The sequence below is a fragment of the Xiphophorus couchianus genome, chromosome 5, assembly GCF_001444195.1.
Source record: "Xiphophorus couchianus chromosome 5, X_couchianus-1.0, whole genome shotgun sequence".
In the NCBI taxonomy this organism is placed as follows: Eukaryota; Metazoa; Chordata; class Actinopteri; order Cyprinodontiformes; family Poeciliidae; genus Xiphophorus; species Xiphophorus couchianus.
In genome coordinates this window covers 17,422,009-17,446,687 of record NC_040232.1, presented here as the reverse complement: position 1 = coordinate 17,446,687, position 24,679 = coordinate 17,422,009, and the positions used below count along the sequence as shown (strand labels likewise).

The window sequence follows — 24,679 nt, the reverse complement described above, 5'->3', positions numbered from 1 at the left end:
AAAAACCAGGAATCCAGAACGGATGACGCAGGATCTGAATCTGGCACAGGACAAAACAAGAACTAACACAAAGCATGAGCTAACAAAAAGGAAAAATACATACAAGTGGGAGTGACGCCAAAAGGAATAGGAGCGGTAACTGGCAAGAGAAAGGGGAAAACAGACAACAAAAGAAACACAAGATACTGACTGGAAATAAAACACCAAATAGGAACATGCTGGTGTTTAGTTTACAAGTAACATTAGATCAACAAATACACATAATTATCCATGCCATTACATTTACACCCCTTTAACTTGTTCACATCTTTGCCATTTTAAAACAACTTTAGAGGTTTTCACTTGGATTTCACGAGATAGACCTGAAGAAAGCTGCTCATAAGTAAATATGGAAAAAAGTTCACCATAAATACAGCAGAGGTCAGGGATAAAGTTATTGAGATGTTTAATATAAGATTAGGTTATAAAATGATTTCCAAACTTTTAACCTTTAATTTCTAAACTTTTGCTGCTCGTTAAGCAGCAAAAGTACAATTCCAAATCAATTAAGATAATTATCTATTTATGAGCTAAAACGCACAGACAATAGAACCCAAGAATAAGCCAAGAAACTCAGCTCACTGATATGGCGAGAACGAAAACTTTCACTGATATTTCTGTCATATCAGAAACTCACGGATATGGCAAAACCCTAATGGCTGCAATTAACAACTGAATACATGAAGATCACTGTAAGAATAATAAAGAACTCAGAAATAGTTAAAAGCACAAACACAATCAAAGCCAAAACCCAAACACCCAGAGATTATGTATATTCATCAAAATGGACTGACTGGCCAAGAAGGACAATAATGAGTGAAGCAACCAACTGTCATGAAGTGGTGGTGAATGGTGGTGAGGTAAACGCAGCAGACCCAGGCTGAAGTGAGAAATGATGATATTTAATGATGAACAGTCCAATAAACAGTCCAAAAGGCCAGGCAGCACTGCTGAGCAGAAGACCAGGGCTCAACACAGGTAGCAACAGGCTACACGAAAGGACAAGAATGCATTGACAGAATAGACGCTACATACGACTATCGACAAGGACCCGACGAGGAACAAAGGACACAGGTGGGGTTAAATACACAGAGGGTAATCACGGAACGAGACACACCTGGGAACAATCAAGGGGAAGACAGGACAACACGGAGACTCGGAAAACACAGAAACTCAAAATAGACACAGAAAAACACAGATCACGACACCAACAGGTTTATGGTAACTCTGGAGGAGATGCACTGATCCACAGCTAAATCTGTTGGCTCACATGCAAAAGGGTATGTGTGGTTGGAAACTTACAACACTCATCACTCTAAACACACCATTCCCACAGCAAAACATGGTAGTGACGACATTGTGCTGCGGGATGTTTGTCCTTAACAGGGACAGAGAGCTTGAAATGTTTTGCAAAGAAATGGGAAAAAAAGCATTTAGTTCCTATAAATGCATAGTGGAGATGCACTCCAAAACACTCAAAAACTTTGAAAAATGGTTGTGGAAAAAGCAAAATGTGAAAAAGTTAAATTTTTTTTAATACTTTAGCAAACTGATCTCAAAGCTACAGGCGGCTGCCACACCTCAGCTGAATCATAACGCCTTAGCACAGTGAAGCCCTGATATAACATCTCATTACTTTGGTCATAGCCAAGGGCGCCAAGTCTTATGAAATATCAAAAAGCTATTAGTAATCATCAAATAGTCTGGAATTAAACTGGACTACAGTTTAAGTACAGCTGCCAAGAATGCTTAACCAACACCTTCTAACGGTATTTAGGGAAAATTAAAAAGAGTAACAATGTAATGTTTTACAACGTACAATCACAGCTATTTCACATTGTTCTCACAATCATTGTTTATGTTTTATATTTAATTATTAAGAACCTAAAAAGGTTTTCAACAAATAGAAGCGTAGACATAAAAAGCAAACATAAGAAGAAATGTTCAGGTGAAATTTGCACAAAAAGCATTCATTATATACAGCCTAAATAACAATTATGGGCTGTAATTAATAAAGAATTTTGCATCTTCAATAGACACTAAAGGTTAATATTTCACCATGCTCTAAATACTTGAGCTTGAATATTTGAAGCAAAGTAAGAAACATTGGTTTAGTTCTGTGCTTTGATTGTACTTTTGGGAATAGAAAAACCAACCCACCAGGCATGTATGCAACTCTGGTAAGATGATATAATCAGCATAAAAGGCAGGGACCACTGAATCAAGCTGCTGATAGGCTTCCAGGGGAAAAGGGTTGGGATTGCATTGATAAAAGCGTGCAACACGAGAGGTGGGAGGTTTACCTGAGACAGTAACAGCAGAAACCTGAACAAAGGAATTTAAGGTAAGATTACTTTTTTTAATGTTGATATATATTCAAGTGGGGGGATTTTACTTATTCAAAGCATGTTGCTAGAGTAAAAACATAAAATAGAACTACAGCTTTAAGACCTAGAAATAACACAAGCGAGTATAATGAAGTGTAAAAATGTAGTGCAAATTGTGGGAATGGGAGATTGTTTTAATACATGTAGTACTAATGCCTACCTTAATCTACAGTATCAGATATTTGAACTACTTAAAAAAAATGTTTTTTATTAGAATATACTTTCTATTTCAATATTCATCAAACATGGAGACTCAAAAAAGTACATATATAGCAAAGAAATTATATATAAAAAAATATGTTTAAAAAATCTCTGTACAGTATAAGAGCTGACCTGTAGCAGGCCGGCATACACACGTCTCTGGCAGAAGCAAAGCGGCTGATCAAAAGCAAAGAAAATTCAAAATAATGGCAATAATATGACAGATGTTTCAACACTCATTTGTTCACCTTTAAACCACACCCATTAAGGCTGAACTGTTGCAGGGTAAACATTATGTAGTCATGGTAACAACCAGTCACCTGAGTTATGCAATCAGTGCCACGCCTTGTCTGACGCGCCTGGCCAGCAGAGTCAGAGGGTGTGGATCCTCCTCAGCTCTACTCAGCCTGGGTGAGATTTCAGCGCTTGAGTGCATCACTTCTGCTACGTATAATTACTCATGTAGTGGATTTATACATAAGGTGACAAACTTGTCCCTCGAGGCCTGACTTATTGTGATCTGATCCAACTTAGGGAATGGCAACTTATTACTTACACCTGTGTAAGACAGCATGGCTGAAATATAGTCCAAAAATAATATAGTTCACACCTTGAAGAAACAAAATAATACTTATAATAATATATATCGCCGATGTAAACACTCAGTTTGTTTTACTTCTTCTTTTTAACTGTGTCAACATGACTTGTGCTAGATTATGCAAAACGTTTTGTAAAGTATCTCAGCTACCATTAACTCTCTATTCATTTTGAAAAATATGGTTTATGGTTTACGGTTTCTCAGAAAATTGTGATGTTGCGGAAGACCAATGAAAATACCGATTATTAGAGGAACTGTGGGTCTGCTGAAATGCACATGTGTGCTACACAGAAGATCCTCTGAAAACTTTTGCTGACATTTGCTGCTTGAATTACTGTATCAATGCAGGATTCCATGGTGGTGATCAGCCTGTGACTTTGTTGAAATAAAGACAAAATAAAGACACTTCTGACATGATCTCTGGTTCATTAGGGACTTAACACAATAAATGTGACCGTTAGCGCTTGCATTATGGGTATGCCTGTTTGTGGTTAGTCTTGAAGCTCTGACCCCATCTGCAGTCCACATCTTGAACAGGTTTTACTTCCCAATTTTCTAAAAGCGGCGGTTTCCCCTGTTCGATTAACGCAGCTCTGTTTAAACAGTCAGATTCTTGATCTTTTGAAGTCTAAGCTTCCCAGAAGTCTGAGCAAAGGGAAGTGCAGACAGTGAGGGTGACACTGACTGTCTGCTGGACAACTATCAAGTCAGTCACATGATCAAACTATGAAATTTTGGTTTTAAAAACCCTTTTTACTTTGCAATATTTAAATGTTCATAGATTTCATTAACTTTAAGTCATAATAATCAGATTAATTGACAAAAAACAGAAATAGAACAGTCTTTCACTAAGAAACTTTTGAATATATAATATATGAGCTTCATATTTAAATTAAATTACTGGAATAAATTTACTTACTGATGCCATACCGTTTCATAGAAAATCAGTTGAGGTTTAGAAGTAAGACAGTGAATGAGTTTCAAGCAGACTGAGTTTTTCCGACTGTGAATGCAAAGAAGCACAAATCAGTTCCTCTAAAATGTATGATGTCACAATAAGCACACAAAATTAAATCAGTTCTAATTACATTTTTCTTCTTGTGCCTTTTGCAGCTTAAGAAGACAGTGGTTCCATCTACTGTGATGCCTACAATTGAAGGCATGTCTCAAGTGATACCCTGCCATGTTCTGAGAGTGGGTCAGACCACCTGCCTTGACTCTTCACAGGGAAATGTCCCTCAGTCACTTGGTATCCCTAAGCCAGAGTTCCACCTTGTCGACCACGATCTTGACATGACCTTGGAAAATCTCAATCAACTCATGCTTGACCTGGATCCCACTTTCGAACCAATCCGAAGCCCCACTTGCACAAGCCCTCCAACAGGTACATGGTAGCTTCTTCTTCAGAATTTGATCCTTAAATTATGATTGTTTCTGTTGTCTTTCTTTGAAAAGTAGAGAACTGTATCACGGCACGACATCGTCTTTGCCCACCCTCAATGTTCTTGTTACGCTTTGTAGGTTTTTCTCTTCTACTACTTTGTGTCTAGTTTTAGAGGCATGAATAGATAAAAATCTGCTAACAAGAGCAAAAATAAAACTAAAGAGGAAGGAAGGCTATACATACAGTATATATATATATTTTTTTACATCTTTTAGTTTGACTGCAATTCTTTTCAAATGAAAAAGGTACTACAGAAAAAAAACTGTTCAAATAAGATAAGTAAAATACAAATCACAAACTGGTAATGTTTGCTGGATTTTTATACTATTACAACTATCATTAGTCAAATTAGTCAGGAGACCAACTGCAGTATTTTGTAACAGAGGAGCAAATTTTGACGCCCCAATGACAACATAATTACAATTGTTAATGTCAAGCAGCGGGATGTTGGAGAACATGTTTTCACATACAGTGTCTGTCAAACTAATCAAGTGAGCGCTGCTTATTTTGCCCATTCTTCATTTCACGCCTTTGTACTTTAACTCAAGTTATTCAACTTATTTGAGCCATTTTAGAAAAGTAATTTACCGATTCTGACACTGAATTTAAAATAGTGCTATGCTCAGTTTGGACATATATATCAAACTCTGTGTGGTTAAATAATCTCTATTCAGATTTCTAGAATTTAACATTTTGAACCAGCAATGTTCAAACAAAGTCCAGATTCCTTCAAAAACATCATGAAAACAGCCCTGGGATTCAGAACAGAATAGGAATCTTGAATTACACACTAACTTTGGTCTGACTAGAAAAACTCAGCTGTATGGTTGTTTTTCTGGCAATGCTCATTCCCCATTGAGTGGACATCTCAAAAAGCAATAGAAAAAATTGTTTGGGCTTGGAGTTTTTTTCTTGCCTAATGTGTATGCTGTTCTTAGAACGGTCCGCTGGGCGGTGAGTCATATCACATATTTAAAAAATCCTCACCGCGAATGAGTTGGAAGTGGACTCAAGGTGAGGGTTCTTCAAATCTGACTCGAACACAATCCAGCTTCAAACATGCAAACACTCAAACGCACACAAACTATAGGATGTCATAGGAAAACGGTCGTGTTCAGAAACACGTCAGCATAAATAGCAATATATCTAAAGGAGCTAATTACCCTACTTGCAACCACCGGGTTTGGCCCGCACCAGTGGGATGTGGCTGTAGTACTGGCTTGGGTGGTTCGATGCCCAGCATCACTCCCTGTGCCTTTGGCCAGCGGGGTGCTGCTCCTCCGCTGAAGACCAGTGTGGTGGCCAGTCTGTGGTGGTGCTTGGAGTCTGTTTGCTTCAGACTCCTGTGGCTTTTGGAGGCGATAGCTACATGCCCTGAGCTGCACTCTGGTTCGGAGAGTTAAAAGGTGTCTTTGTAGCTTCTTTGGCGTGACCAGCTGTTGGCACAACAGCGATGTCTAATTGTGCCATAAAACCAGTCAGCCTTGTAAAAACAAAAAGTACAGCTTTTAAATTCACGCACCTTTTGTGATATATTAAATACTTTTAATCGTGTAGTTATTGCACCACATCTGAACAGATTGAAACCACACCCTGTCAGGAAAGTTTAACCACACAGCCAAGCTTGGGGGTGATCCGGCAAGGCCTCCTCTGCTCAGGAACTCCTGCCATCAGAAACTGTGTACAAGGGGTAAAACAATATGAAAATACATTTCCTGTTGCTCTCGCATTTTTCATAAAGGTGTTTTGCCTGTACGTCTTCTGATCGCTTTTCTTGAAACCGTTAAGTGGCGTAGAGGTGAAAAAGTTTACAGGAAATCGGTAGCAGTTGAAGATTTTTTTAGATGTATTTTCTGGCTGGCAAAAACAAGAAGAGAGAATTTCTGCGCCTGTTGATGAGTTCTCATTTCCCATTTCTGCAATGTTTCACCTTGCAACAGCGTGTCATGCTGCATGTGGTCATATAGAGCCTATCTGTGAAAATGTTAGTCATTATTTTTGTCAATTCAACTACAAAACCCACCCTTACACATATATTTACTGGAATGAAAAGGTTTTTGTCCTCCAGACATTCACTCTGTGCTCGTCAGCACAATGAGGCAGACACAAGCGCAACAGTCCAAGAACAAGCTGAGACTCCTCTTATTTTCTGTTATTGCAAAAGCAGAAATACGCCTTGGAAAAGCAATTAGTTTGGAAATAATAGACTGCTCTGCGTGTTCCTGCATGAGAAATGTGAACTTCTCTAGCAGGGTCATTTCTGCGATTCAAGAAAGAGGCCTAACCCATGATGCAAGCAAAAAAAAAAACAAAGTCAGACAAGTTCTGGGCTGTGGAAAGCTTTCATATTCTTATGTAATTCTAAAGCACTTTAAATACATCCTAACCATGACTCCTCATTTCTTCCTCAGTCTCCCTTTCTTCGAATGACTCAGATGGCGCTTCCCATTGCGTGCTGATTCCCAGAGGATGCCCTCCACACTCATCGCCAGCAGTTGCACTTCCTGTTGTGTCTCCCAGTGTCCCCATCCCCATGCCCGGCAGCCTCAGAGGCAGCCCCAATGGCGCGCTGGTGTTCTCCTGCTCTCCCACACCCTCCCTGCCACCTCTTCCATTTGGAAGCGCTCCCAGGCGAAACCCCTCGCCGAAGAACGACCTGGCCTTTTCTCTAGGGTCACTGCGCCTGTCGGGCTCCAACAGGAACAGCGCCACCTCGCTGCTCTCCACGTCCACATGTTCAGATACCAGCTACATTTTGGGCAGGTGAAAACCGATGAAAACTCTGTTGCATTTCATTCAGATTTCATCTCATTGAGGCGTGTTTTTTTGTTTTCTTAAACAAAAACAAAAAGAACTTAAACATGATTATAGAAACCTGGAAAAAGATAAAGAAAATGCAACAACAACAACAAATGTGAAAAAGAATAAGATTAAAACCAATAATTATAGTATATCTTAGAAACTATTCCTGTTTTTATGTTCTGTGTTATACAAGCACCCCACTTAAGACAGGAAGCAGGCAGAATCACATGTTAGGCAAATATACCGGTGAAGTGAGTCAGGGGAAGAAACCAAATAGAGGAAGAGATCTGGATCACAAGTGAAGAAAAACTGGGTACCAGACAGAGACACCACAAGAGGAATAAACGGGCTTAGACAGAAGACGATCTGACAGAGACTATAAACTTGTAAGTACAGGGAGGAAGGTGAATATGTGCAGGTAGGAAGGCACAACATGGTTACAGGAAAACATGGGAATGATTGAAACAACAACTTTGAAGAATGTGACTAAGCACAAAATGTGAACGGAAAGACAAATCACAAGACTGAAATAACCATTCCCCCCACCTCCCACACAAAATGTTAAAGCCAAAGTTATAAACCAAACCGATTATTATATAACTGCATGTCATAAAATTACCACACAGAAAATTCACTGAAAAGAACAATAGAAAGCACATTGTGTTAAATCTTCAGAAGCCAATAAAAAAATCTAAATGATAGGTAATAGAAACAAATGCATAAAATATAGTAAATCAAATTGCTGAGCTAAACAAACAGAAAATTATATATATATATACATATATATGTAAAAATGGCTCCAATAGAAGGACAAAGCTTTGCTCTATTTTCAAGATCTAATTAAAGATCAAAAAAAGTCTTTTTTGTATGTTTATGAGAGGCAATAAACATAAAATAAAAAAGACATATTTGGAGATTAGACAGTTTTCTTCAGAACAATTTCACCTACAACCCAAAACCAGATTAGGGCTAAGCAGAGTTTAACCAGAGTTTAATATCTGAACATTTTAGCAGCTCTGCACGTGAGAGGGACATTGGAGAGGAGGGGTATTGAGGAAGAATGTATTTAAAACTTTGAACAAAACGTTTGGCTCGCTTCTTCCTCAACACATCCGGGTTCTTCTCGGCGAGCGGGCCAGCTGTAAAACGAAACTAAACAAGGCGTGTTGACGTCACAGATCACAGAGTTTAATTCATCAACAAAGCAATGAACAACAAAGCTGCAGAGATATGCATTTCTCATAAAATAACAACACACAAGGAGAGACAAAAAACAAACACACAGACAGACAAAGGCGCCCAACGTGGAGAGAAAAAAGATGGCAAAAACTCTTTCCGCGTGCTCCGTGTAGTAATCTTATATCAAAGAGGAGTTTCCGTATTTTAATATATGCAAAGAAGGCGTTCCGTTGTTCAACCAATCAGAGACCTGTTTTCGGCCCCAGAAAAACCCCGGAAACTCCCCTATACAGCTCAGAGGTCTGGTTTTTATCTCAGTAAGAGGGCCACTTCGTGCTCATCTCTGTCTGGCACGAGGAGAGGCGCCAAGAAGTCTCTTGCCCCCTATCGGAATGTAAATTTATTACTCTGTCTTCAGCGGGGGAGGAAAAAGCCCTGCTTGTTTAAATGTCTGCTATTGTCAGCTCCCACATGCTCAACAGAAAACTGTTCCAAATAAAAGTGTTGGCTATACCTTTACACATGTTGTAAGTATTTTAGCACTTAAATAATCATTTTCCTTTACAATCCCCCTTTTGAGGTCTGAAAACAACAGACCTCAATAAAAATCTAATAAGCCGCGCAATACACAACCAAAAACCGTACTCTAAAAGATAACAGAGAGAAGAAAAATCAAAAAATAAAAATTAGAACGTGTAGGCTGATTATATAGCAGTCCCCTTTTTCAAACAAACCTCAAGGGTAAAAAAGACTTATCCTTTCCATAAAACAAAATCATCATAATACAACCAAAACACAGAACAAACAAAAACCCAAAATATGAAACAAAAAAATAAAACAGGGACATATACAGAAAAATTAATAAGAAATGCTCTGCAACTTAAAAGACAACATTCATCACAAAATTACAATCCGTCAAAATGAGAAAGACACAAAATTACAATCTGTTGCTCGCCTTTTTCTGTTTTTTTTTTTTTTATGTCCATCGACAGTCTCTGAAAAACAAAATATGCAGTCTTCGTCAGGAAATGTTCAAAAATATGCGCGCAAAAACGAAAGTCCTTTTTCAGAGTTCGCAACGAACGAAAACACGCAATAAAAGTTAATGATGATCCTCTTGCAGCCTGATCCTCCTCGGATGGAAACCTCAGGTTTCCATCCGAGCGTCCGTCGCTCACTGAAAATTGGATTATTATGCCAATATAACAGTGAGTTTCAAAAAATGAAATCTCCTCCTGAGAAAACAAGATCCAGCCACGTGACCCGACACCGGTTTATAAAACAGACATTTTGTTTCAACATAAGTTTCATTAGCATCAGAAACACACTTACAACATTCTGTAATATCATCATAAGCAAACAATGAAAAACAATTTTGTGCTTTGTCATTTTCCATCAGGAGAATTACTTCTTACTCTTTTTATCAAATAACGCAGACTTTGAAGGAGATCACATCCAGAAGGCACCAGAACAACAGCAAACTGAAATGAGAAAGCAGATGTAAGAGTCTCCAAAAGCATCATTCATTTGCGTATTCAACACAAATATCTTCAATTCACTCGTGTCCGAGTGAATCCTCCCCGCTCGTGGCTCTGTGGCTGTTATCTTTGAAAAAAAATGTGAAACCGCTCCTCCAAGCAGCTGCACACCCCCTCTTAAGACAACAGCATTTGCCGTAAATTCCAGAGTCAGACTTAGAGCTCGGAACTTCAGTCCAGTCTATATGTAGAAAACCGTGAGCAGATCTCATACGTGTCTCGTTCTGCACATTCGACGTAGGATGTGATCCATTCAACCTACGTTTCAATTATTTAATATCATACCTCCAACTGGTGGAAAACGCCAAAACCTTGTAATCACCAGCTTCAAAGGACATGTGTCCAAAGTAATGTTTTGCCAGAATGTTAAACAAATGCAGATCTTTTCTTAAATCAATCTTGTAAAAATAGGATTAAACAAACGAAATAAAACAATAACAAAAGCTTAAAATCGTAGTTGTAAAGCTTACATTCACCATCAAAAAATGAATATCAATATGAATTAAACAGTCTAGTTTAAATTACTTTTATAGAACCAACGAGATCTTACTGGTTGTTATTGTCTAAAACATTTTACATACGTTCTTCAAACAAAATTCAAAAGAGACAAACCTGGAGAAATTATAATGTCAATGTATCAGTGAACAAATCCAGACATTTTCAAAATATACCAATTTTACCTATGTCTTTTGCTTGTCGAATTTAAAGTTTTATTCAAAATCGTTTTAAATGGATATAAATCAAAACAAAAATCCAGTTTAGAAAAATCATTATAATCCCACCTGTGTACTTGTACTGATTAGTGATACTTAATCAAAAACAGATTCTTCAAAACATTTCTTAAGACGTTTTACTCCATTAAATTAATGCTCTGAAAATGGCCAGCGCAATAATATTTTTTAATTTCTATAATTATTTTCCCAAGTTAATTAACCAAAATATGCTTCATTATCACTATAAATTTTTATTGGTTTCAAAATACTTTAGCCCATTGTCAGAACATTTTTCAATGGAGAACGACTCAAATCCATTTAAAATAAGCACATATATTACCAGACCATATTTTCCTTTCACTTTTATGTATAGCACAGATCAGACATGTTCTTCAAAAGTTTTGTTTAAGTAATATAAATTTCAGTAATCTCTAATTAAGTAAAATAAACCCATAAAAATAAAAACATAACATATTCTCCCCCTTTTGATGATGCATTAACTATTAAATGCAACATCATGTCCAGCACCCGAAATAAAAATGTTGATGAAACAGGGTTAACATTTTAGCTGAGAACCCCACCGATATGCAATGCTGCCGTTTTCTAAAAAGTAAAGTTTGCAAAACAAACAGAATATGTCATTTAAGCATGTGTTAAACCTTCAAGAATACGATGTTCCCAAAATACTTCACATTACAGGTTTAAAACTCATTATTTCATCGTACTCTTATGACTTACAAATAGCACGTTTACTAATGAAGACACTGTGATGGTCTGGCCTACACCAGCCAGAGAGACGTTGAAGAAGAATCAAAACACAGTTAACAAAGAAAAATCCAAAAAATAAGAAATTGGGCCCAAACTGAGATCAACATAATCAAAACACAATTCAGGCAGTAATAGAACGACACAAGGCACAAACGGACTTACCAAGACACGAGGGAAACTTAGATAATGGCTGATCAGACCATTAACACACACCAAAGGGTAATTAAACACACAAACTTAACAAATACAGGTCAGTATATCACTAAATTTACAAATGAAAGAAATTAAACTAAAGACCAAAGTTCCCTGTCCCCTGATGAACGGGTCCAGGGGAAACTAGTAACTCCAAAGAAAAAAATTAATTTGTAATACTTAACAAAATAGACAGAGAACTGACTCGAATAGCTAAATAAAAAGTCAGACTAAGGAAAACAAATTTAAAAACAAAAAATCTAAACTATTCCCTAAACAATATAAAATAATATGAAAAGAAAACAGAAAATCATTATAAAAGGTTTCACTAAATGTAGGAAACCAAACTGCATCAAAATCCGGCGTCATGTGATGATAGTGACTCTCTACAACTTTCCACAATCTATAATGTCAAAGAAAACCCCAAGATTTAAACAGCCAATCTCTATGCACCTAAAAAATGAAATCCTTTGTACTTTTATATTGCCCAATTTATATTTTAAAGTCACTACACTATTCTGAGCAATCTCTATTGTCAGACCATAAAACAAAGTCTTAAGCCCACCATAAAACCCCCTTTTGACTTCTCGGAGGGGCCGACTGCATGGCAGGAAAAAGAAAAACCGATAAGGACTTGCAGGAGGAACTCCCAATTCTATTACTACTTTATTTGTCTTTATTTTCTTATTTTATTTACAGCACTCTCTTCTTTCTGTAGGCACCGTTTAATCATCTCTTATTACAGTTCAATCTTAATTCTCTACACTAGTGCCATATGATCTTTTTTTTTCATTAACCAATAAGTTATTCCAAACGGAATATTATCCTTGAACAACAAATCTTGTAAATTTCAGCAAACTTTTCTATATTTAATCAATGTCTATTTAACAAGAGAGTTACTTCTAATTTATCCTGTCTAATTATCAGTAAGTCCTGTAGGTTTAATAATATTTTATCTATCTTAAAGTTTTGGTCAGTTTTAAAAAGACTGATTGTGAAAATATCTAGAATCAGCAGCATGCTACAGTTTGTTGTTATCTGATCAATCCCTCTTACAGTTAGAGCCTGTTTCCCTAAAGATCTTTGTTTTGTCTGCATCCTCTACCCATTAAAAAGGTCCTGTTGTAACTCATTATATTTTATTCTATTGTCCTTCTATCCTGTCACAGCCTGAGAAGGAATTATTAACATCTTCATCCACTATGTTAGTTCTCAATTCTATATAAATTTTAGTTAATTTACTTTATTGCTCTACCCAATCATTTATGTATTTATCTATTAATTTGCCAATACATCATTTCCACAATCCCCTGAGATCACAATGTAATTTTATTTATGTATTTCATCCTGTAATAGAACCCATAATTTATTTTCAATTTGTTCAGATGTTTTATTTTATCCAGATTCTATCTTTCAATAACCTTCCAATCTTTACACTGCAGGTCACACTAACTGCTGTTATTGCCTAATTTTAATAATTTAGTCCAGTTTAACACATAGGGTGTTCTAAAAACCGGAAATTTAGCACCACGAGACAGCACTAAAAAATACTCTGTAGAGTAATTTCTACTTCAACTTGGTGTCCCAAGTGAGAAATTCTTGCTTATTGCATCCACATACAGAGGTGCTGTTCACATTCCCGTTGTATTAAATGAGATAAAATACCAAGTGGTATCCTATCTCCAATCACACAATCTTTCACACCAACATGAATTACACCACAAACGAAGACATACAACACAAACACAACACATCTGGCCAGTTTTATAGTCAGTCAAAGTGTCAGTCCGTCCCCATTATTTTGTCAAATTGCAGTCTAATTTTAAATTGTACTGAAGCTTCAGGAATTTGCCAATGTTTTGTCAACATGTTTCAAGATTTCATTTAATTAATTTCAACTCTAGTTGTCAGGAACCTGTATTAAATATCGTGCACGTTCACAAAGAGACATGTCAAAATTGTTCAGCAATCAGTCATTTCCCGTTATCCAGTGGTACTAGTATTTCACTCAACCCTTAATTTAAAACCAAAACACCACGTGTTTTCTGTACTTCACTTTTCAAAACACCACGCAGCAAAATCAATGCAAATTCACACAAACAGCGCTATTCACACCACTTAACACTCCGCTTAAACACACAGCCAGCCCGAACTCGCACACGCGCACACACACGGCCCCGCACGCAGACACACTCAGACACACACGCAGAGCTCTGCACACACACACTTCACACAGAAGAGCAGCTAGCTGCAAAAGCACCACAAACAGACAAACACAGATAACACTAAACAGAATGATAGACAAATTAGAAAAACAGAAGGAGAAGGAAAACAAAAATACAAAGAAGGCGCCGGCTAAAAATAAAAGATGCAACATCAAAGCTTACCGCAAGCTATTTAAAAGTGTACCCCACACTATTTTCAAAGCTTCCCGCAAGCTATACCAAGAATTTACCGCAAATTCTTTCCGTCGGCCTACCGCAGACCTGTTTAACTCAAAACAAAAATACAAACCAAAGCTTCCCGCAAACTATATCAAGAATTTACCGCAAATTCTATCCGTAACAGTCTTCCCCAGACTTGTCTATTAAGTGTACCACACACTTAAACTAAATTTTAATACACAATTTCCTTTCTATTTGGAAGTCCAAGACTAAACGTTCCGGGGAAAAGAATAACGACTAAGAAAAACCCAGCATTTACACAATAGGGTAGCAAATCCTATGTTTGGAACCGCCACGATCCTCTTGTTTCACGTGTATTTTTAATCCAATTCCTATACAAACTCTTTTACAAACACAATCCCTGCATCCCTGCAGCTCCGAAAACTCCGCGTGGCTACAGCTGGCACGCAGCGCTACATACTACCAAAGCGTAAGCAAATAGTGTCTTACCGCAGGAAGCCGAGCCGAACCAGACCGATCCGCCCTCGCCAAGACCGGACGAGCCCCCAATTATTGAGGAAGAACGTATTTAAAACTTTGAACAAAACGTTTGGCTCGCTTCTTCCTCAACACATCCGGGTTCTTCTCGGCGAGCGGGCCAGCTGTAAAACGAAACTAAACAAGGCGTGTTGACGTCACAGATCACAGAGTTTAATTCATCAACAAAGCAATGAACAACAAAGCTGCAGAGATACAGAGATATGCATTTCTCATAAAATAACAACACACAAGGAGAGACAAAAAACAAACACACAGACAGACAAAGGCGCCCAACGTGGAGAGAAAAAAGATGGCAAAAACTCTTTCCGCGTGCTCCGTGTAGTAATCTTAAAGAGGAGTTTCCGTATTTTAATATATGCAAAGAAGGCGTTCCGTTGTTCAACCAATCAGAGACCTGTTTTCGGCCCCAGAAAAACCCCGGAAACTCCCCTATACAGCTCAGAGGTCTGGTTTTTATCTCAGTAAGAGGGCCACTTCGTGCTCATCTCTGTCTGGCACGAGGAGAGGCGCCAAGAAGTCTCTTGCCCCCTATCGGAATGTAAATTTATTACTCTGTCTTCAGCGGGGGAGGAAAAAGCCCTGCTTGTTTAAATGTCTGCTATTGTCAGCTCCCACATGCTCAACAGAAAACTGTTCCAAATAAAAGTGTTGGCTATACCTTTACACATATTGTAAGTATTTTAGCACTTAAATAATCATTTTCCTTTACAGGGGGAACGTTAGATTTTTTGCTCATTAACAACCATTGGAAACACACACTCTGTGCGTGAAGTTTATCTTCACATCAAAAGCAAGCAGATTCAAATATGAAAGTAGCGATAAACAATGCCTGTTAATCAAATTATGTAGGTTTTTGTTACTTTGCTAATTCATAAAAAATAAAGAAGCACAATTAAATATTTAATTCTTTATCAAAAAATGTTGACATGTTGATATTCTCTCATTTTAATTTATCTTTGAAAAATAATTTCATTTCAAAGACATCAAGAAAAATATATTTTTCTAACTGAAGAAGACGTTACAACACCATATCACCTATAGCTGCATACGCACCTAACCTTTGGCTGAAACAACTTCAGTGAGATGGTTTTATAGATAGCTATCAGTTTCTGATATCAGTGTGAAGAATATTTGACACACTCCTCGCTTTCTGCTTTGAGATGTTTGATGGGTTCTTGCACTAAAAGCCTGTTTCAAGTCACCCCACAGCATCTCGGCAAGATCAAGATGTGAACTTCAGGAAATATTTTATCTTTTTATTTGGAAGTTAGGCTTCCTGTTCATTTTTTCATTCTGGAAAAAATGAACATTCTTGTTGAAAATTTCAACAAGAATGAAATCCAGAAATTATAGTATTTAGTGTGTATTCATTATAAAAAAAAAAGTTTAAAATGACAAATTCAAAGTTGTTGTTTAAACAAAAAAACTGAAGTATAAAAGTATTGTGATGATATTTTATTGATTTTTGTCTGTGTACAGCAACTTATCTTTGACTGAGGACCTCGACTTTCCAGAGTTCGTCCCCACTTGCACTCTAAACACCTTCACTGATGGCTCCAAATATCAGTCATTGGAAGGCAGACCCTCGCTCTCAAAGCAGGGTCATCTACACAGCAGAGGAGCAAACAGCAGTCCTGCTTCGCTCGCCGGCTCCCAGACAGATATTCCTTTGCTCCTGATCAATGGCGCACCAGAGTCAGACCTGAGGTCTTCTGGATCAGAAGTTGACCAGGTCCAGAAAGTCCCTGCCTCTCCCTCAAAACGGAGGTGTTTTCAAGCTAGTTTCAGCGGCAGCCAGCCATCTATGAAATTCGTCATGAACACGTCAAAGTTCTGGTTTCGTCCGCACATCAGCAGAGCAGAGAGTAAGGTGGTCCTGATGTTGGCTTTATGTACAGTGCACTGTGTAACAAAGGATGTCAGAATAAACGCGATGCCTTCTTTTGTTAACTGTTCTGCTCCAGCTGAAGCCCTTTTAAAGGATAAAGAAGCCGGGACGTTTGTGGTGAGAGACAGCACCTCCTACAGAGGAAGCTTTGGCTTGGCCATGAAAGTGGACCAGTCACCCACCACCTTCACTGCTGCCGCCTATCCAGGTAAACGTCTGCTCACGAACACAGCAGCTCTTGACTACTTATGAGTCACTCACAAGGCTTGCTGTTTTATGATCTGTAGAAACACGCACACTCTGGAAAATTCATAAAAAAAGAGTCTGGAATTGAGCATTTTACAGGTCTGGAAAAGTAAGGAAACAGATCAAAGCATGGAAAAACATATGTATTCCAAGAAAATTTTCCCATTCATCCCTCTGTCTGTCCATCCTTAAAAGGCCCTAATTTCCCAGTGAACTTTTTAATTTGTACTGCTGGTTTTGAAAAAGATTGGCAGCTGTGGAAATTTGAGCCTGGAAAACGATGGAGTTTGGATATGAACAATGTGAAGAAACCCTGCAGAGAGGAACACAGAGACAGATTGTCTGTCCAGTCTGCGTCTAAAAAACACAATTTAAACGGCTTTTAAAATATTTGGTCAGAAACAGGCAACTGAAAGCCTTAAAGCCACAACTCCCACAGCCAAAGACAAACAATGCAAACACAATGTGCTGTGGAAAGTGGATGTCATCTTATGCCATGCAGCAGTCTGCGGCGAGCCAGGGGACGGTGCCAGTGATTTTTCCACCCGCGGTGTGCATTGTGTAAACACCAAAGAAAACGAGGCTGTTTACGACTCTGAGAGCAATCAAAGAACAAAAGACAAATCTCAATCACAAAGCCATTTGGAGGTTTCGTTCTGTCACAGATTTGTAATGTTGTAAAGGTAATTACAACAAAAAGATATGGAAGACATCACTCGTCATGTAAGACATGTTTCAAAATAGATTGGTGAGAAACTATCCTGTAGCAAAGGAAATACAAGGATTTTAAAGTTACAGTTCTATCCATCCTGCAAATATAGTAAAGAATTAAAATGTTTGTGTAAAATAACTCATTTAATAACAAGTGAGAGCATCAAGCAACAGATAAACGCCTTTCAGATAAAGCGAAACTCAAGACTTTAAAACAAGTTTTGAAAGCTGAGGGGTTAAATATCTTCATTACTCTAGGTTGTCGTAAAATAACTTTTATGGCAACTTCAAGTTCCAGCTTGCAGAGCTGGCAGCCTCACAAACAAGCTTAAAACTTGCAGCAGCATACCCTCGTGGAAATGGGAGAAATTAATAGCGAGCACACAATGTTACGGTACTTGCTAAGATAAAAATTTATCAGTAAAAGATGTGGGATATAACTCCACTGTGAGGCCTTGGTGTTAACTTCAGTAATTGATGTTACCACGCCAACTATCCTTTATTTGTTATGTTCATATATGCAATCAAATGAACCCTCAGCCCAAAAAAAATAAAAAACAGAAAAATAAATTAGGGATCACTAAAGAAATTCTTCATTTGTCTAAAATGGATTCAATTCAAAACCTACATTTATATCTTTTGAATGTGCTATAAGCAAATAACACAGGTAAAATAAGAGAATAGAATAGAATAGAATAGAATAGGATAGGAACTTCATCACTGTTTAAATCATGAAACACAATTTAGCAGTCATTAACATGCAATCATACAAAACATTTGAATGAATAGCATATAAGAAATATAAATTTATGGCTTAAATAAAATGAATAATATATGTTATCTCATTCATGTTTCATAACATGGAAACTAAAAACAGGATTTGTGCAGCCTCATGTCCCTGCGACAACATCTGTTAACTTTGTTAAACCGAACTATGCTCACGGGAGAACAGCAGTCTCCCAGGATGCAGACACAAGGGGAAAATGCACCATTAATTGGATCAGACTTCTGGTGACAATGGTAGAAAAAGAACTGAGGAAAAACATGCAAAAACATTTTGGCAGAACTCCACTCTTTGATTGCAACATCAGGAGTATTTATAGTTTATATGAAAGAAAATCCAAAATGACTCCAGCACTGAAGGGGAAAAAAACAAAACAAAAATCTGCTGCCAACTACATACCCACGTGTGTGTTGCTAACCATGCATACAGTCATAATTTCCCATAGTGCATTATTATACAGTATGGCTCCTCTTCTTCTACCCATTGATGACACTTGCAGATATTTAACAAGAAGAATTGACAGGTAACTTTTTCTAGCCACATTGCCCACTCCAAAGACACCACTGCAACGGGAATGTTTTAGCCAGTTACATTAGCTCTGAATATTTGAAATAAAATAACACAATATACCTGCTCTGAAACATCTGAGGTCTTGAGACTGCATTGCTGCTTCTAGCCTGGGGGAATCTTGAATCTGTGTAGAAATTCAAGCGGTTGTAGGACTACCTGGTCATGTTGGAGTGAAACAGATGGCCTAATGTCAGAAAGCTCACCCTCAGAAGCAAGTCGTGTTCTCCAACATGCTAATGACCCTAGGGAAAATATACTACTAAAAGAACTTAGGAATGGCTTTGAAGAAACAAAAAAATAATTGACTCCTTTTAGATGACTGGCCTTGGACCCAGATCTTTATACTATCCAATATCTGAGGAAAGATATGAAAATGGTGATTATAACCATCTAAACCTGAGACCGTTTAAGCAGTTTATTCAGGACAACTGGGTAAAATGACCGGCTTGCTCCTACAGTCAGAGGTCACTTGTTAGAGAGAGACTAATGGTACCATCTTGCTTTGCATGTCCACATCTTACAAACAAGATCAAATAAAGTCAAATCACAGAGACCAATTAATCTAACATGTAGGTTTTTGATCTGCAAATGGTTAACTCATTGCTATGAGAAGAGCATTTCAGCTCCACAGAAAGACCCTGGCCAGGACTCGACTCCAGGAGCTTCTACTTTTGAAGCATCCATGCTAACCAATAGGCCACTGTGCTGCTCTACAACAGACCTTGTAGGAATCTTTATTGTTTTGGTTTTTCAGTCTGAATTTGTGTTGCAGTAACTTGTATTTTAGTGTTTCAGGGTCCAAGGATAGATTGCCCTGGATTCAACATTTCTGATGTGGTTTTCTTGCTTAAATGCTGTTGATTGGTCTTGTCGATATTTGTTGTTTTCATGCGGTCTTTTGTAATTCTTACTGGGCCAAAAACAATTTCGCCTCTTTAATGTGGTGAGCGAACATTTTTGTGACATTTGTTGCTCTCATGTACTCAGGAGAGAGCGGCTCAGATTTTATCAGACACTTTCTGATTGAATCATCGGCCAAAGGCGTTCGCATCAAAGGTTCTTCTCAGGAACCCTACTTTGGTGAGTAAACCTTCCATTTTTTCCCCCTTTTTGAACAATAGTTCAGTGAGTTTAAAATTCAGGTTTTGTAATGACATGAAAGCTGATTCATGTTCAGAGGACTTCAGTTGGTCTTCTTGCAAGAAATGAGTTTTTGAGGTTTGTTTTCCTAACCACAGAGAAATGATCATTTTGTCTTTCTGACATTTTGCTCGTCTTCAACATGTGTGGTTTCCATGTGTGAGACAGATGCTATGGTACCTCTGGCTGCATAAGTAGATGTTGACTGATAGAAACTCTGAACCTCAAACTCTCTGTGGTTTAAGACAATTAGAATGCCTGTGATATGGAAACCTTTATTTTGTCATGTTAAGCATCTTCATTTCCTGATGTTTTTTTCTGAAGAACAGGTGAATATAATTATGTATATTTTATACTTGAGCATGTTTTAGTCTCTTTTCCATTTTTTCTCAGTTCTTTCCATTGAAAGTGGATGGGGAAATACCAAATCCTGTTTATGTAGGACTATAGGTGTCTACTTATTCTTCTTCTTCTTTTTTTTTTTTTTTTTTAAAAAAGCTAACTCTACTTTTATTTCTTTGGAAACTGAAACTAAGAGGTGAGCAGTGTAAGAAACATTTAATGGGGTATTTCTGCCTCAAGCCAGTGGCGGTTTTTGATATGGGCAATGTGGGCAACCACCCAGGGCGGTACCTCATCAGGGGTGTTTGCCGGTGGGGTTGTTTGCCTGGGCTGTCAAACAGGCTGGGACCATCTCTGCCTCGAACTAAACGTTATCCTGAATTTCTATGCTAATTTTAAGAATCTTTGCAGACAACAGTTTCAAATCAGATACATGTTTATCTTCTTGTTCTTCTTATCTTCTTGTTCTTCAAGAAAAAAAGAATAGCAAGGGGTTAGAGCAGGGGTGGGCAATCCTGGTCCTCGAGGGCCGGTGTCCTGCAAATCTTAGATGTCTCCCTGGTCCAACACACTTGAATCCAATAACTGAATCACCTCCTAAGTGCAGTCAAGTTCTCCAGAGTCCTGCTAATGACCTCATTATTTGACTCAGGTGTGCTGAAGTAGAGATGCATCTAAAAGTTGCAGGAAACCGGCCCTCGAGGCCTGGAGTTGCCCACCCCTGGGTTAGAGTATGCTCTGCACCTGCGAGCTTTCTCCTCATAACCAATAATGCTTCAAATAATCTCATCTAAATAGTCTCTTACATCTTTGAAAAAAGTGTTTCTTCTTTTCTTTCGCAACTTTTTTTGATTATTGAAATTATTTTGGGGATAAGATTAGACAATCCAAATTCTTGAAGGATGACCTGAGCAGCTTATCTGTGTGCATTTAGTCAGGATAACAAGAAAAAAATTATTAGATAATAGGGGTGACTCATACAACTTCAACATTTCTGCTGTTATTTGGACGTGAAAAAATAAACACCATGTTTTTCGTACACCCACTTATTTAGCCACATTTTTGTTTTGGTAAAGTTAGATTGAAAAATGGCAGCAAAACTGTTCTCAGATTCTAACCCGAAAGATTTTGGTTGTTCTTGCAGGTAGTCTCTCGGCTTTGGTTTACCAGCACACTATCTCTCCTTATGCGCTACCCTGCAGATTACTACTAAATGATCAGCGTGAGTAAACTTTTATTGCGAGACATTTCCTGATGTGTTTGTGTGCAACTAATACAGATATTTGTAAAAGAAACACCTCCATATTTTCTTTTACAGATATGGGCACAACTGGAGAGAAAGTGAATGAAAAAGCATCATTGGAGAACAAAAGAACAGGTGAGTCAAGGTGACATAATGTCTGTGTCATTATATTGAGAATTTTTTTTTTCTTACCAGGTCAAGGGAAAAACATAAAATAAGACAACTACTTCATTACTTAGCATTCCAGAACATGTCTTAGGTTGTCACATCTTGCATGCATGGAAATAAAAAAAGATAGATAAAGAAGCAATAGAAGCTGCTTATGCAAAGCAAGACACATGTGAAGGTAATAAAGTTTGCAATAAGTTAAAAGTAACAACCAGGGAGTAAAAAGTTATGTTCTTCGTTGTGCATTTGCACGTATCTCTTATTTGGTTTGTAAGTAATGCAGAGAGAACTAAATGGACGCTTTGTCTGTTTTGCAGCCTGCAATTTTATCTATCTGAATGCCGTTCCCACTGAGATGCTGACAGGTCCCTGTGCTGTGCAAAAGGCGGTGTCCTTGACACTTGAGAAGACACCCGGTTCATTCGCACCCTCTATTGTGAACATGAAGGTGTCCCTCAAGGGTGTTACACTCACCGATATCAACAGGAAGTAAGAAAATATAGCCCTCCATTATACAGCTGAGATTGTTACCGACAGCCTGCTTCAGAGTCATGCTGCTGGCGAGGTGAGGTTTGTGTGAAACATTTTTTCCAAAATCTACCATTTTTTTGGCAGGCTTTTCTTCAGACGCCACTACCCAGCTCATCTGCTCAGCTACAGCGGTGAAGATCCAGCCAATCGACTGTAGGTTTATGCAACATGTTCATGAATTTGATGAATTCGATACATGCATGTGTCTCGTCCCTTCACATTTCTCTTAGTGCTCATAAAGTTGCTTTCTATTCTTCTGCAGGTGGTTGAAAGGCACAAATTTTGGTGCAAGGTAATTTACACTTCCAACCCGCAATACATCAGTTTCTATTGTTCCTTTTGTGCAAGTGCATATAAGCAGTACTCATACCTTCTCTCTGCAGGATGTTTGGTTTTGTGGCAAAAGGTGTTGAAGCTGGCATGGAGAACGTTTGCCACATCTTTGCAGAATGTGACCCCCTGCAACCTTGCAACGAAGCCATTGAGTATATTCAGGCTGCCGTACCCAAGCAGTAGACAACCAAACTCTGATGGCCTCCCATTTTACACTGTACTGCCTGTGACTGACATGCAATACCGGTCGAAATAAATGTCACGACTGCTGATAAGCTGGTCAAGTTACCGTCTCTTCTGGGCTGAAAGACCAGATGAAGAACCGACTTAAAGCTTAACACTCCAGTATCACATCCTGATCCTTAAAGTCCCACACAGAAATTAATGTATTTTTAGCTCAAGACTATAAAAAAACAGATGGAGTAACAAATAAAAAAAGATGACGTCTTGTGCTTAAAATTTGTCCAGCTTGTAAAAATACTACAGAAATGCAATTACCTAGCCCAAACAACAACTTTAATACTATTTTTTATGTCTTAATGTTCCAGGAACAAGCATCTTAATTTAATATCAACTTGTTTGTCCAATTTTGTGATGAGCTGAGCTTTGCAAAAATATTTATACCCTTTAAACCTTACCGCACTTTGTTATATTACGACAATAAACTCCGGTATATCTTCTTGGGATTTTATTTATAAGGCCAACGCAAAGTAGTGGATAATTTTAAATTGAAAAGTGTTTCACAAATAAATATCTGAAAAGTAAAGCTTGCATTTGTATACAGCCTCTTTATATCGAATACCTCCAAATAAAACCCGGTTCAACCAGTGGCCTTCAGCTGATTATTAAAAGCTACACAGTGCGCAGCGTCTAATGTAATCTCAGTACAAATGCAGACATCCTGTTGAGGTTTCACAGCTTTGTCAGAGAATATTACTGAACAAACAGCATCATGAAGACCAAGGTGCACAGCAGACCAGTCATAGACGATACTGTGGGGAAATTTAAAGCCTGTTTAGGTTACCAAACAATATCTTGAGTATTCAACATCTCAGGGAGGATTCATCAGTCCATCATCTGATTATGGCACAACTGGAAACACTCCAAGACATCCACCTAAGCTGGCAAGGACAGAACCCGAGAAGCAGCTGGTAATGCTGGAGGAGCTGCAGCGTTCCATAGTTCAGTCAGGACATTTTGTTGATAGGACTATAAGTTGCACATTTCACAAACCTGACAATCATTTTGAGGTGGCCACAAGCCACATAGAGAACTCAGCAAGCTTGTGGAAGAATGTGCTGTAAACAAAGAACAAAATGTAACTTTCTGGATATGCAAGAGAAATTAAGTAAAACTGGAGCTGAACACACACTGTGAAACACGGTGGTGGCAGCATCCAGCTGGAGGGATGATTTTTGTTCAGCAGGAACAGGGGAGCTGCTCAGAACAGATGGAAACTTAACTACAAAGCATTTCTGGGATTCTTCTGACTAAAGGAGCTAAATGTGAACAAACATCATACTATCTAGATCTTATTTGTAAAAATCTAGAAAATTATGTTACATTTCATTCCACATCCATTCTGATAAAATAAGTTTGTGGTTGCATTGCTACACAATGTAACAGAGTAAAAAAGGCTTATAAACGCACAGAGTGTAAGATTATCATCATTTAAAGTGATGCTTGCGTCCTACTGATTACTCAAACTGTTACTGAGAGATTTAGACTTGAAGCTCTGATGTATCCATTCATTTTAAGTAAAATCTGTGCAGATTGCCCTCACTGTATAAATCTGTTTGAATGTATTTATTGTTGTGTTCTCTGTAAAGATATGGATTTGTATTTTTTTTAAACTGCAATAAAAACAAAGATGTTCAGCAAATTCTGTGTGAAAGTGGAAAGATAAGAGCACAAGTG

General features: G+C 38.0%; 1 protein-coding gene across 2 annotated transcripts; it reads left to right on the top strand.

Moving 5' to 3' along the window:
* The first annotated feature begins 2,276 nt into the window (after window positions 1–2,276).
* LOC114144755 (tensin-4) lies at window positions 2,277–24,644 on the top strand. 2 transcript variants are annotated; one of them, XM_028017892.1, is made up of 12 exons: window positions 2,277–2,383; window positions 4,339–4,609; window positions 7,081–7,432; window positions 16,286–16,671; window positions 16,771–16,902; window positions 19,993–20,085; window positions 21,632–21,709; window positions 21,806–21,865; window positions 22,216–22,387; window positions 22,514–22,582; window positions 22,692–22,721; window positions 22,813–24,644. In XM_028017892.1, the coding sequence occupies exons 2-12, from the start codon at window positions 4,369–4,371 to the stop codon at window positions 22,943–22,945; spliced, it is 1,746 nt and encodes a 581-aa protein (XP_027873693.1). In that variant the 5' UTR covers window positions 2,277–2,383; window positions 4,339–4,368; the 3' UTR covers window positions 22,946–24,644. The 2 variants fall into 2 exon arrangements, with proteins under 2 accessions (XP_027873693.1, XP_027873694.1); XM_028017893.1 differs by lacking the exon at window positions 2,277–2,383 and adding an exon at window positions 3,018–3,038.
* The last annotated feature ends 35 nt before the right edge of the window (window positions 24,645–24,679 follow it).